The sequence below is a fragment of the Pygoscelis adeliae genome, unplaced genomic scaffold, assembly GCF_000699105.1.
Source record: "Pygoscelis adeliae isolate BGI_AS28 unplaced genomic scaffold, ASM69910v1 Scaffold71, whole genome shotgun sequence".
NCBI classification, from domain to species: Eukaryota; Metazoa; Chordata; class Aves; order Sphenisciformes; family Spheniscidae; genus Pygoscelis; species Pygoscelis adeliae.
The window spans coordinates 2,765,756-2,779,439 of NW_008824356.1; the positions used below are offsets into that span (position 1 = coordinate 2,765,756).

General features: G+C 40.3%; 1 protein-coding gene across 1 annotated transcript in view; it reads left to right on the forward strand.

Annotated features, from left to right (window-relative positions):
* Positions 1-13,684, forward strand: part of KIAA0391 (KIAA0391 ortholog) — a 60,107-nt gene that overhangs the window by 10,298 nt on the left and 36,125 nt on the right. Inside the window, exon 4 of the mRNA XM_009319369.1 lies at positions 2,623-2,755. Coding sequence (XP_009317644.1) covers positions 2,623-2,755 — 133 coding nt within the window. The remainder of the gene's footprint in view (positions 1-2,622; positions 2,756-13,684) is intronic.

Sequence of the window (13,684 nt, forward strand, 5' to 3'; positions counted from 1 at the left end):
AACAGGCTGCCCAGGGAAGTGGTTGAGTCACCATCCCTGGAAGTATTTAAAAGACGGGTAGATGCGGCGCTTAGGGACATGGTTTAGTGGGCATGGTGTTGTTGGGTTGATGGTTGGACTAAGCTGGATCTCATCTCTATTCCAACCTTAATGATTCTATGATTCTATGATTCTATGACTGTGAATTTCCTTAGTGTACGTTAATGTCCTATCTGACCATTTCTTTTTCCTTTTTCATGTAGTTATTAAAGAGTTAAGCTTGGAAAATTTCTAGGTTTAACCCACAATCAGAGATGCAAGTCAAGAAGTGTACCATGAAGTCTAGGTACATTTGTAGCACATCGGTTTGTCTTTAGAAAGTGTATCTGCAAAACTTTCAGATAAGTTTTTTTTTTGGGGGGGGGGAAGGTTAATGTAGTTCACAATTCAAGCACAGAGATGCAGGTTGTTTTACCTCAGTCCTCCACTGTTACCTGCTGGTTTTGTGGTGGGCCTAGAGGTTCATGGTAGTGATGCATGACATAGATTTTTGACCTGGGTATGGAGTTGTGCATTGTGTTGATTATGTGTTTAGTTTATAGGGGCTAATGGGAGAGACAACTAGGAAAGAAAAGAATGAACAAATGGGACATAGAAGCGATGACAGTTCCAGTTTGATTTCCTTCAGACTGTGTTAGGGCAGCAGTCGTGGCTGTGGGACATGAAAGATGTTTGTTCTCTCAAGATATAGTTCTGGGGGATCATACAAAAATCCAGAGGTGGCCATGGAAGTTAGGCCTGTCTTGTTTTGCATCTTGGAATTATGTGTGTGCTGTGCTCGCAGGCTGTAGGAACAAAAACCCAACTCATAGCAGTTGACATGGTTCTCGTGGTTGTGGTTTGTTTTGATGGCCTTTCCCACTGCTGGGGAGTTTTTGCAGTACTAGGTTGGTTAGACAAAAAGTTGCGCCTCTTGGCTGGCATGCATCTGTGTGTTCTCTGTAGCGTTGCCTCACTTGTACTGTTCTGGAAGATTTTTCAGGATCTGCTATGACATGCCAGCACTCCTCTTGAGGAAACTAAAGAGTTTGAGGTCTCTTTTTTTCACATCCCCTATTGCTCTATTCCGTAATCTTTTCTTTTATGATGGATTTTCAGTCTCTTTCATCTTTTAGTATTAAAAACATGCATGGACAGATCAGTTGAGAGTTCTTGTTTGTGTCAGAGACAAAACAATGTATGATTTGAGATTGCAGAACCACAATTGTTACCGTAGCTGCTGGCCCTGCAACAGGGAGACTAGGTACTGAGAAGTGGACAATGTGAATGAATGATAAAGGAAACTGTCCCAGTGCTGCGTGCAGTCACACAATCACTGACACAGCTGTGCATGATAGAGTGGTGTTTCTGGCTCTGGGAAACGAACACTAAATGATGGCATTGGCTGACTGTAGCTGCAAAGCTTTTTCATCTGCAGCAGTCCGCATTCCTAGATCCATGTGACGATAATGAGCCTGTACTACAGAGCAGGAACGGAAGTTTCTTAGCAGTAAAGAAACAAGTAGTGATTAGTCACCAGGAGATAGCAATGTAAAGCTGCTTTCTATTTGGGTGCAGTCAGCCTGATATTGGAAAATCTCCGATGGAATCGGGCATCGTACAGACACGCAGTGCCAGTGTGATTTAGTATTGGTGAGGGCTTTCAAAGCAAACAGTATTTCTGTTTTAGTCACATTCTGCTCTCCGTCTGTCCACTTTGACCACCTTGGAGAGATCTGAACAAACAGCCTTAGCCTAGAAATAAGGGGAAGTCTGACAGCGAAGGACAAGGCACAAAAAAGACAGTCTTGCTCGATATTTGCTTTTCCAGCCATACAGCAGATTTATGTTACCTTTTCTGTCTGTCTGGGTTTTGTTTTTTTTTTTCCTTCTTTTGGCCAGGGTTATTCCTACACCTGTGGCAGGTTTGGTTATTCCAAACCTTGATAAACCAGGCACAGATAAGTTAGCTTTTTTGTAGGAGCAGCGAGTGGCACAATAGCAGAGCATTTCACTGGTGCCTTTTCTTGTTGTAACACTTTGGAATGGATTTATAGGTAGACCAAGGCTCTTTGGCCTGCCTGCTAGCTTCAGCTAGTATGCCTACAGCTAATCCATATGTTCTGGCCAGGCCAGTGCAACTGCATCACCTTCCCACATTGAGATCTGGCTGTATGTATCCATGGTGACTTTCCTGTGTAGTAGGGAAACTTTCAAATATTAGAGATGTGGAAATTTGTGGTAATACTGAGAATTGAACTCTGATCTCTGAAGGCCTAAATAAATGCTGGTGAATATTTAAATACTCTTTTTTTTTTCCCCCCATGCTCTCGTGCAGAGTTTTAGTCCTAAATCCTCAAACATCTCTAGAGTTAAATCTTTGATCCTGATCCCACTAAATCACATAAAAACACTTCTAGTGACTTTAGTAGGTTTTGGATGCATCCCAGAAAGAGTACAACTAATTTTCTGATGCTTGTACTGTGTTCAGCTCTTTTAAAGAATTGTGCTCATACAGAGACACTCAATAAGTTGGTAAAATTTAAGGTATATCTTATTTAAAAGCCTTTATCCTTTTATTTTCTTGTTTCACTATTATTACAGCGGACAGTGCCCAGTTTGCAACCATCAGCTGGAGGACAGTAACCTCACCGAAGAGGAGTATAATAATCTCAGAGAAAGAATAATAAGGGACGTGATACATGGAACTGACACTTTTAGAAAGACAAGCCCACAGGTAGGTCTTGCACGCTGTCAGGTTCATTGGCTAGGAGGGTAATATACAATTAATGTTCAGGTACTTTGAAAACACCACGAATCTTTTTTTATTTGCTTTAAACATTAATAGGCCATTAGATACTGAAGTATCCTACGTATCTTTTTTAGTTGTGTTTATAAAATAGATATTAAAAAAGATGTTTGTTCTTTCTTTCAAGATATAGTTCTGGGGGATCATACAAAAATCCAGAGGTGGCCACGAAAGTTAGGCCTGTCTTGTTTTGCATCTTGGAATTATGTGTGTGCTGTGCTTTCATATTGTCTTTGTTCTTATGTTTTCAGTCAACTGTTAATGGATACTGAAATAATTAAAATGTAATATTTTTTTTTACATTAAAAAATTTAAGAGGTATGGAAATCTTTTAATCCTTCAAAAGCTAAATTTTAAATATGGAATAAAACCCAGTAACTAGAACAAAATAAGGCATCTAGTATTTTGAAGTTGCAAAATAGTGGAAGTCCTAGTTTCTTAAGTTCAGTATCATATCTGAAGCTTACATTTATGTGCTGAATATTTGATTTTTCAGTTGGGCAGCTGTTTGCCAGAAACAATAAAGAACCGATTATCTTTGTTCGGTCAACTTTCACAACCCACCAACCAACTACCCCTCAATTTTAAAGATATACTTTCATATTTATAATTACAGTATACACCAGGAGTATCAAGCTTTTCAAAAGTCATTGTAAACATATAAGAGGGCATAATTCCCAGACACTATAATATATTGCAGTTCTGTTTATTACTCATTTAGTGTGGAGATTAGTGGTTCAGCAAAAAAAGAATGAAGCTGACTCCGCTAGATGGAGCCCACGCCACATCTCAGGGTGGTTTTGCTTTACCTTTGTAAGTGTTGATGTCATTTTGCTGCAGCTGGCACCTCAGTTCTGCACAGGTTCTGAAACTATGGAAGAGGACACCAGGTTTAATTCTTCAGGCTTTCTGCAGACACAGACATTGCACATGTGTAACAGTTACAGAAATTTGAAGTAGTGTTGGGGTGCTTGTAGTACATGCAGCCTATTGTTCAAACATCCAATTTCCACACGGATTTTCTCCTCAGTTCAGGACTTTTAGCTGACCTAGCTGTGAATTGTGCAGGGAGTAAAATTATCCTTAAAAATGTAGCAATAATTTTAAGTATTTAATGGGTACTGGTGTTCTATAATATTATAAGATAAACAAAAAACATGTCTTTTATTGCACATTGTACAACTAACTCTATCTGTTCTCTAAAAGCCTTTGTGAAAATTATGGTTGAGGTTGGTTTATTAAAGAAAGCAACAATAACAAAACTTTTAATTCCTTAACCAGTTAACTGTCTAGTCTGTGAAGTTTCATTTCTGTTCCCTGTGGTGACTGCTGGCTTGAAAATTTCAAATTTGTCAAGTACACAGGGCTAGACTAGCAGTACCAGTTGAAGGCAGGGAGATTCAGGAAGGGAGGTCTGGGTAACACGACATTCACGCCCAAACTGAGCAGTAGTGGAAATGATGTTCCCCCTGTTTGAGAACCTGATTGATCAAATGAATGCAATCTAATGAAACAAAGACTCAATACACCACTTTAAGTTTTGATGTCAGGAGAATTTGTTAGTCTGTGTGATAGCTGAAATTTCATCATTTACCACTCTGGGGCCAGCCACTTGCTAGTTCCAAGTCGACCTTGTTCCCATTCTCTGTGGCAGGCGGTCACCAGGAGGCTGAATGGGGATGAACCCGTTGCGTTTACTGTTGGCTGTACAGCTTAAAGTCTGCTCCCTCAGTGAATTTTGAGCATGGATGTGGGGGTAGAGGCAAAACAGTGTCCTGATGTGTCAGAGGTTTCCAGAAATAAATTTGGGACTTTTTAGTTGCCTTTGTGCTGTCAAAGCAGACGTGGTGATGAAAATATGCTGCCCATGTTAGGTATGCCAGACTGTGTGGCTTCTCTTGCAGCCAGGGTTTTCCAGAGGGGAAGCTAGGTGAAGAGGCTGAAAATAGGATGTAAGCAAGTATATCTGAGAGGGGGTTTTCCATTTTCCAGTCAGTCACTTTTTTGTAGTAGCCGCAATTCAAATAGAAAACATTTTAGCTTTCTATTCCTTCTTTTCTCCTAACTAGTTTTCTTTAGTGCATCTGTGTTTCTTGCAATGAAATGATTACTCAGGGAAACAGTTCGAGTTGCTTTGAGCTCTAAACATTTTTTTTTTCCAACAATGTTTCAAATTGAATATGTAATGCATTTGGAATCTTTTTATTTTTTCACTGAGGAATAGTCTTTTGTCTTACTTTTGCAACAGCACCATCGCTTTATTTGATTTTATTTCTCTCAGTTAAGAATAAATGCGATCTGAGTAGAAAATTAGGAGCAAAGATTTGGTTTGTTGAGGATCTCCCAAAAGTAGTCTGTTGTGCTGTGATTAAAAAAAAAATACCTTTTTGTAATTAGTTTTAGGAAAGAAAATCAAACAACTTAGGTTTGTACATCAGAATGGTAGTGAACGCTATTAACAAATATGTTGAAAAGATGGCTTGCATGAACTATAAAACTGGTTATCAGTGGTAAGGAAATACCTGTTACACATTAGAAATAGACATCGATTCAGATCTTTATCCACAACTACTGAAAGGTCTATTAGGATGTCATATGATGATCTAATATAGCGGGCTGCAACCTTGCAGGCTGCCATAGAAAGAAAACACTTGTAACAAGACTGTCACCTTTTGTACCAATGTCTATATGATGTTTTCGGTCGGATGCCTGTTTACTCTGGCTGCATTTAATTGGGAGCTATGCCATTAAGCCTGAGAAAATATAATTGGTATACTGAGAGGCAGAATCAACTTTTGCTGTGATGACTTTCATGTCGCAGCTGCTCCCAGGTGTTTCTCTCAAATACACAAATGCAGTAACGTCATTCCCTTCGTGGCTACTTCATACTCCTGATAAGCGTGAAAGGACTGTTGTGTAGGGGGAAAGAAGCACATGGGAGATGTGTATGTGCTCTCAAGAAGGCAGGAAGAGATGGGTTTGTGGGCATGTAAAGTCCCCACACTAGATCTGGGCTAAGTGTGTAAAGGGGTTTTACATATTCTTCTAGAATATAAGAGACCGGAGGTGGGAGAGGAAGTGATCCATTCATCTCAGTGTTATTTTTGCAACTGAATGAGGTTGTGGTGTTTCCAAGGAGCCTTGAATATAAAGCTATCTCTTACTTTTAGATTGATGTCTTATCTTTTCTATAATGGTTTGGTTCTCCTTCCACATGTGCATGTTCTCCAACTCCATTATTTACCCCAAAGCCCCGTGTGGTATATGTCAGTCCTGTTCTGAATGGAGTAGTTTATTACTTCCAAAACCCCTATGTACTCCAAACTCTAAGAAAACTGTGTCTGACACAGTCTGCTCTAACCTCATCTGGCAGGGCCTTCACTCCCAACTTCCAGTGTGATCTTCTCTTTCTTCTACCTGCTTTGTTGACTCTCAACTTGTGGTCAATCAGCTAAATTGCCTGTACTTGAGCTGTTTCCAAGGTGAGCAACCCTTACCTGCTCTGAGATGCCTGGGTGATTATGGCTGTCCATCACGGCTTCTTTGCCTGACCTCAGGGAGGAAGAGAAGGCTAGTTAATTCAGTTAGGCCTGCTGTGTCTCCTGACAAGATCAGGGAGAAAACCCCTTCCCAGCAAACAGCTGATACTGTGTGCACAGCATGTGCCACAGCCAAGGCTATGTGTGCCGTTTACCTCCTCTACCTCTATTCCCATATATGTTACGTTCTCCCTGTCACTGCCAGGGAGCAAAGAACTTTCTGAGGGGAGGAAACATGGAAAGAAGGAGAAGGCTGGGTGGAATTTCTCCCGTGGGCTCATGTGCCCCCTTCTCTCCCAGGTATGTGCCACATTGCAGCAAAGGGATCAGATTCCCAGTTAAGTGTTTGTCCTCTACAGTAGGAGTGCAAAAATTTGGCATGTTGCTGAATGCTGCAAAGCCCCTTGCACTGGGGTGGTGGCTGTTTTGGGTAGGAACAGTTCCTGTAGTTTCTTCTCAGGTGGGAATGACTGAAAGTCCTCTTGTCAGTTCTGTGGCAGGGTGGGTCACTTTGCTAGGGTTTGATTTAAAATGACAGCACTCGGATTCAGACCTAGCTTCTGCAAGAACTGTGCTGGCAGGATGAATCCTGCTGGTGCCAGTATGGGTTGAAAGCTTTCTGTTAGTTCTGGAGGGGGATATAGGGGTGATAAGCTGTAGTTAGGGTTAGGATTAGGGCTAAGCCTAGGCTTCAAGATGGTAGAGATTGCTGAGCTTTGTGAGGTTTTTTGCCTTCCCCCCCCCCCCCCCCCCCTTCCTTCCTCCTCCTCCTCCTGGAGGCCCAAGAGTAGGATGAATGCTGAGGTTGGCTTAGATGAGCAAGTTATGACTTATTTTTGGATGGGTATGAGTTACTGGCTTGTAGGTTGGCTGGGGTTTCAGGATGGCTGGGATGGAAGAACCTGTTGTTGCTGAATCTAGAAAGTCCTGGAATTGTGGTGTTTGGTGATTAATGTTTTGGACAGCAGGTGCTGGAGAACTTGAGTTATTGTTGGAGTCTTACAAGTTCATTAGGATTGAGAGGTAGCTAATGCCAGTGGAGATGAAGGGCTTATTGGTAGCCTTTTGGGTACGTGTTGGTGTTGGGCTATGGATAAGACTGGGGTAAGAGTTGATATTTGGGAGTTAAAATACTTGAAGTACTTGCTTAATATGGCTGTGGTTAGGCCACAGCATTAAATTAGAGGTGGCATTGGTAAGGACAAATGTGTTATCTAGTCTGCAAACAACACTGATCAAAAAACTTGCTTATAGCTGTTGTTTGAGTATAGGATGGCCAGTGCTGAACAGTTTAATTCTACAGGTTTTGCAGAATAGCAGGTTGAAGACTAAGTCCATCGTTGCCTTGTGGCTAATTTTTAGTTATGGGAAGGATGTGGTCATTAGCTTGTAGATAAGGATAGGGTTAGCATTGCAATTAGAATTAAATGCACTGATATCAAGCCTGAAGACTCCTGGCATAGGTCTAGGGAAACCTATGAAGATGAGATAACATTTGCAGATAGGGTTGAACAGCTGCCTTTTTTTTTTTTTTTTTTTTTTTTTTTTTTTTTTTTTTTTTTAAATATGTCTACTAAATATGGGCCACTGGACTCACTCACGATAGGGTTAGTATTCAGTAGGACAGAATCCTGCATTGCCTTAAGACCCAAGTTTACTGCTAGATCTTGGAACATCCACAAGGATAGAGGAGAGCTTGTCTGAGTGGGGCTCAGGATTATCTGTGGGTTTGTTTCAGTTGCAGTGTTTTGGCTAGAACTAGACTTAGTTTGGGGGTTAGAGAGAACACTAGCCTCAGAGCTTGATCCACTAATGAATCTTGTAGGTCTAGTAAGCACAGAATAAAGACAGGTAATGGTTTATGGCAGGTGTTGAGAGAATTGCCGTAGTAGACTGCTCAGAGTCTGAGAGCACTGCAGCCCAAGCTGCAGCCTTTATCCTCCTTATTTTCTGTCCTCCTGCCTCCATGTAATTCAGGGGGGATGTTACACTCTTCTTGTGAGATATGATCTTAGAGGGGAGGGAACTTCTGGGAGGAAGGAAAAGGAGGGGAAGAGGGGAGACCGAATGGGAAATGGGTGGTGAGAGACAAAGGCAGTTGGAATTTTTCTAAGGTTTCTTTTGCATCTTCCCTTTCCCCAGAGGCTCTTGATAATGGAAGCAAACAGAAGCACAGAGCGTCTTTTGGCAGCAGGATAAAAGACTTAGCTGCTTCCTTAGCGGCAAGAAATAGCTCTAGATGAAAACAGTATAAATTCAGTGCATATTTCTTTCCCTCAATTACCTCAGTGTTAGAGAATCTTTCTTGGGGGTGGGTCAGATCTTCTGGGGTGGTCCACAGTCCTCCTTTTCTCAATTCATATAGCAAGGAATGAGTTGGGATTTTGTTCAGGTCACTTGGTCTCTCTTGCCATCAAATGGTTATGCAGCAAAATTAGGTCACCCTGCAACACAAGAATGCTCCTTTCTTCCAATCCAGTGTCTAAACCTGTTGCGTTGTCCCCCACAGTCTTTTTAAACTACTACTTTGTCACCTCTGTATTTGGAAATTCTCCTAACACGATACATTCTTCATATTCCAGTTCGTGCAATCAAGTAAGAAAAATCTGGTTCTAATCTTATTTTTTTTAACACCAGTTGCTTGGTTAAAATGCAGTTGCTAACCTTAACTTGTTTCCACTGTATATCATCTCGAGATCTTGCTAAGCAAAATACAAACATGGTTTGCTGATGCAATGATTTTTTTCAGATCTTTATCTTCCTTACATTAGCTAGAACATATAAGAAGAAATAGAGAGAAATAGAAGAAATTGAAGAATTTCACCAAGGTTTAAGAATGGCATACCTTGATAAAGTATTTCTTTTTCCCATTCATTAGCTGATCACAGAGGCAGACAGGACCATAAACTTGAAGTCAGAACAGTAACTTTTAACTAAAGTATCAAACTAGTCTGAATTATCTGAGTAGCTGGTTTTTAAGGAGATTATTTTATCAGGAACCTCTTGGACACACAGTCCTTCACTTGCAGCTCATGCATGTGTTGGTGTTGGGCTATGGATAAGACTGGGGTAAGAGTTGATATTTGGGAGTTAAAATACTTGAAGTACTTGCTTAATATGGCTGTGGTTAGGCCACATACTAAATATGGGCCACTGGACTCACTCACGATAGGGTTAGTATTCAGTAGGACAGAATCCTGCATTACCTTAAGACCCAAGTTTACTGCTAGATCTTGGAACATCCACAAGGATAGAGGAGAGCTTGTCTGAGTGGGGCTCAGGATTATCTGTGGGTTTGTTTCAGTTGCAGTGTTTTGGCTAGAACTAGACTTAGTTTGGGGGTTAGAGAGAACACTAGCCTCAGAGCTTGATCCACTACTGAATCTTGTAGGTCTAGTAAGCACAGAATAAAGACAGGTAATGGTTTATGGCAGGTGTTGAGAGAATTGCCGTAGTAGACTGCTCAGAGTCTGAGAGCACTGCAGCCCAAGCTGCAGCCTTTATCCTCCTTATTTTCTGTCCTCCTGCCTCCATGTAATTCAGGGTGGATGTTACACTCTTCTTGTGATATGATCTTCTAGAGGGGAGGGAACTTCTGGGAGGAAGGAAAAGGAGGGGAAGAGGGGAGACCGAATGGGAAATGGGTGGTGAGAGACAAAGGCAGTTGGAATTTTTCTAAGGTTTCTTTTGCATCTTCCCTTTCCCCAGAGGCTCTTGATAATGGAAGCAAACAGAAGCACAGAGCGTCTTTTGGCAGCAGGATAAAAGACTTAGCTGCTTCCTTAGCGGCAAGAAATAGCTCTAGATGAAAACAGTATAAATTCAGTGCATATTTCTTTCCCTCAATTACCTCAGTGTTAGAGAATCTTTCTTGGGGGTGGGTCAGATCTTCTGGGGTGGTCCACAGTCCTCCTTTTCTCAATTCATATAGCAAGGAATGAGTTGGGATTTTGTTCAGGTCACTTGGTCTCTCTTGCCATCAAATGGTTATGCAGCAAAATTAGGTCACCCTGCAACACAAGAATGCTCCTTTCTTCCAATCCAGTGTCTAAACCTGTTGCGTTGTCCCCCACAGTCTTTTTAAACTACTACTTTGTCACCTCTGTATTTGGAAATTCTCCTAACACGATACATTCTTCATATTCCAGTTCGTGCAATCAAGTAAGAAAAATCTGGTTCTAATCTTATTTTTTTTAACACCAGTTGCTTGGTTAAAATGCAGTTGCTAACCTTAACTTGTTTCCACTGTATATCATCTCGAGATCTTGCTAAGCAAAATACAAACATGGTTTGCTGATGCAATGATTTTTTTCAGATCTTTATCTTCCTTACATTAGCTAGAACATATAAGAAGAAATAGAGAGAAATAGAAGAAATTGAAGAATTTCACCAAGGTTTAAGAATGGCATACCTTGATAAAGTATTTCTTTTTCCCATTCATTAGCTGATCACAGAGGCAGACAGGACCATAAACTTGAAGTCAGAACAGTAACTTTTAACTAAAGTATCAAACTAGTCTGAATTATCTGAGTAGCTGGTTTTTAAGGAGATTATTTTATCAGGAACCTCTTGGACACACAGTCCTTCACTTGCAGCTCATGCATTCCACTAAGTAGGCTCTTGAGACATGTTTATGTAATGCAGACTGCATACACTACCATCCTTTTTTTAAGTGTTCACTGTCTCTGAATATTGCTAAGTTCTGTCATAATACTTCTAAAATAAAATTAGTGTGAGCACATGTTGATTTAAGACACTTTGAAATGTTAGCTCTTGGAACGTAAGCATTCTTGAATGGTCCTTTACCATTTGGTCCTTTGGTACGTCACCAAAGGTCCGTCTAAGTTGAGGAGCTGGTCTCCAGCCGTGGTCAAAGACAGATTCTTCTGATGCTGCAGAGGCCTATGTGGAATTGTCTAATATAGGACTTCATTATAATTTATGATAATCAGAATAGCTTAACAAGTTACAATAATTTCACGTTATCTATCCAATGCTGTATCTCTTAGGATTTGATTAGATTTGTTTTAGAACCTCAGCAATTTGAGCAGATGTTTTCATTACGCTATGATGATCATCTAAGTTGATACAGTTCCTCCAGAAATCTGTAAAATATAAGTGCACTTTCTTCCTATATTATGCATTGTTTCATCTTTCTGATGCTAAATTTAATTTGGTTTTGTATTTGTCATTGGTTCGGCTTCTTCTGTGCCATACTCTTTCCTAAATATCTGTAAAATATTTCATATATATGGGAATTAGTACAGAACTTTGAAAGATGCTGCTAATTTTTTAGCATGATGCTTTGTTTTTTCTTTTCTGCCTTTTTTTAATGCTATAACTAGTTCAGTGTTTTAGTAGCTTGTTATGAAGTCTTATGTCAGGTTTTTTGAAAATCTAATTAATGCCATCTGGTTCTATTTTACCTACATTTTCATTGACACAAGGAAAGAATTTTTAGAGATACTCTTCTGCAAAAGGTGTGCACATTAACCTCTACCAGATCATATTATTCCATAGGGTTTGCACAATTTTTAGTGATCGGTTCAACCATCTTACAGTGTACAGATGCTGGGTGCATAGGTTTATAATTCTCTGGAAATTCTAGAAATACCAAAATAGGGGGAGAACATGTGGTGCCATTCAGTCCCCCAGAATAGCTGCTGTTTCTCTTGAGACGGCAAATATTAGTTAGCATAAGCATTTGGTGCCAGTGTGATTTCTTTTTTTTTTTTTTTTTTTTTTAAACTAGCATAACTAGCCTTACCACCCTGCCAGCTGTTCATTCCTGCCTCCTTTGGCCCCTGCAAGTGTGCCAGGGAACACGTGAGCAGCCATGGTAAGCAGGGCACAAACCTAGATGACAAAATAATGTTTTGTTTTCTTGTGGGTGTTTTTTCAGCTAGATCAGTTCCTTGTTCAGATTTGTTTCAAACATTTGTACCAGCATAGCAGAGAAAGCAGCATGGAGGTATATCCAGCTGTCTGATATTCATGTAGCATTTTTCCACGTGGATGTTATGGACTGTCTGTAATTAAGTGCTAGTCTGCCTCGCTTACTTGGTTTGCTGTCTTTTCTATGAAGTTCATGATGCATTGCTTTTATATTATTCCACCGTCTTCCTATAATGCCCGTTACATTGTATTTAAGCATTCCAGTCAATCTTTCCCTGGTTTAGCATTCTTTTAGGTGGTTTACCCTAAGATGAAAAAGTTCCAAAATAGCGCTTTTAATTTTGAAAGCACTGTGAATTCAAAATATTTCTGCCTGTGCAAGGTCTTTTTGTTTGTTTTAAAAGAAAGCTTGGTATGGCCCATTTCTATACTCTTGTGCTTATGATGGCAGCTTTGCAAAGATGAGGGCATTTTTCCACTGAGGACACCAGCACAAACTGCTTGTTCCTCCCTCCATGTTAAGTGTGCTCAGGAAGGACATTTCAGAAGTGCACTGCCTGGATTGTTGAAGTCCAAGTTTCGCATTGTCCTTGTGACTGACCCTGTGCTGTCTGATGTAGGCAGGCAGGAACAAGTCCTGCGACAACACTGCCTGCTGTTGACGTAGGACTGCGAAGAGGCAACACACAGCACATCTCGGCCAGGTCGTCAATGTGCCTGCGACTATCTTCCTGTTTGTGACTGTATCTCTGAAGGCTACAGCCACAGGAGTTTGTGACTCCTGGATTATTTGTTAACTCTAGAAGCGTATAACAGAGGGCAAACAAATTGTATGCAATCCAGAGTACATAGTGATACCATACACAATACTGAGAAAAGCCTTCCTGCTTATAAGGGTTCGAAGGGGATTTCCAAGCTTTGAAACTGTGGGGGAAACATTCAAACCCTTCAGGCATAGCAACAAACAGATTTAAGAGTGCTCCAAAAAGGCGCCTTAAAAAAAATTGGCTGGATTTCAGTTTGACAGCTGAATTTTATTTCTCACACTCTAATGCTCATTCCTTTGTTTTTCTTCTGATACCAGGAAACATTGCTGAAAACAAAGCAACCCCCATCACTTTGTATTTTATGAAACTGTTAAAAAGTGAATGTTTTAACTTCTCTAAAAGCTGCTGTTATGGTGTTGAAAAACACCCTGTTTGATAATAAGGGTAGAGTTACATAATACTTAAGTGCAGTATAATAATCTGTTAATTAGAATTTGCTCTTTCCTTGCACTTGAGTGTATTGTCATTGAAGACGGAGAGGGGAAGCACTGCTTTTTCTGTTGTACAAAGCTTAAACTATTGTGAATGCTTCTGGAAACAATATACGTTTAATACTGTAGTTTTGCACTTTTTAATTTGACTTTAGTGCCTCTTCA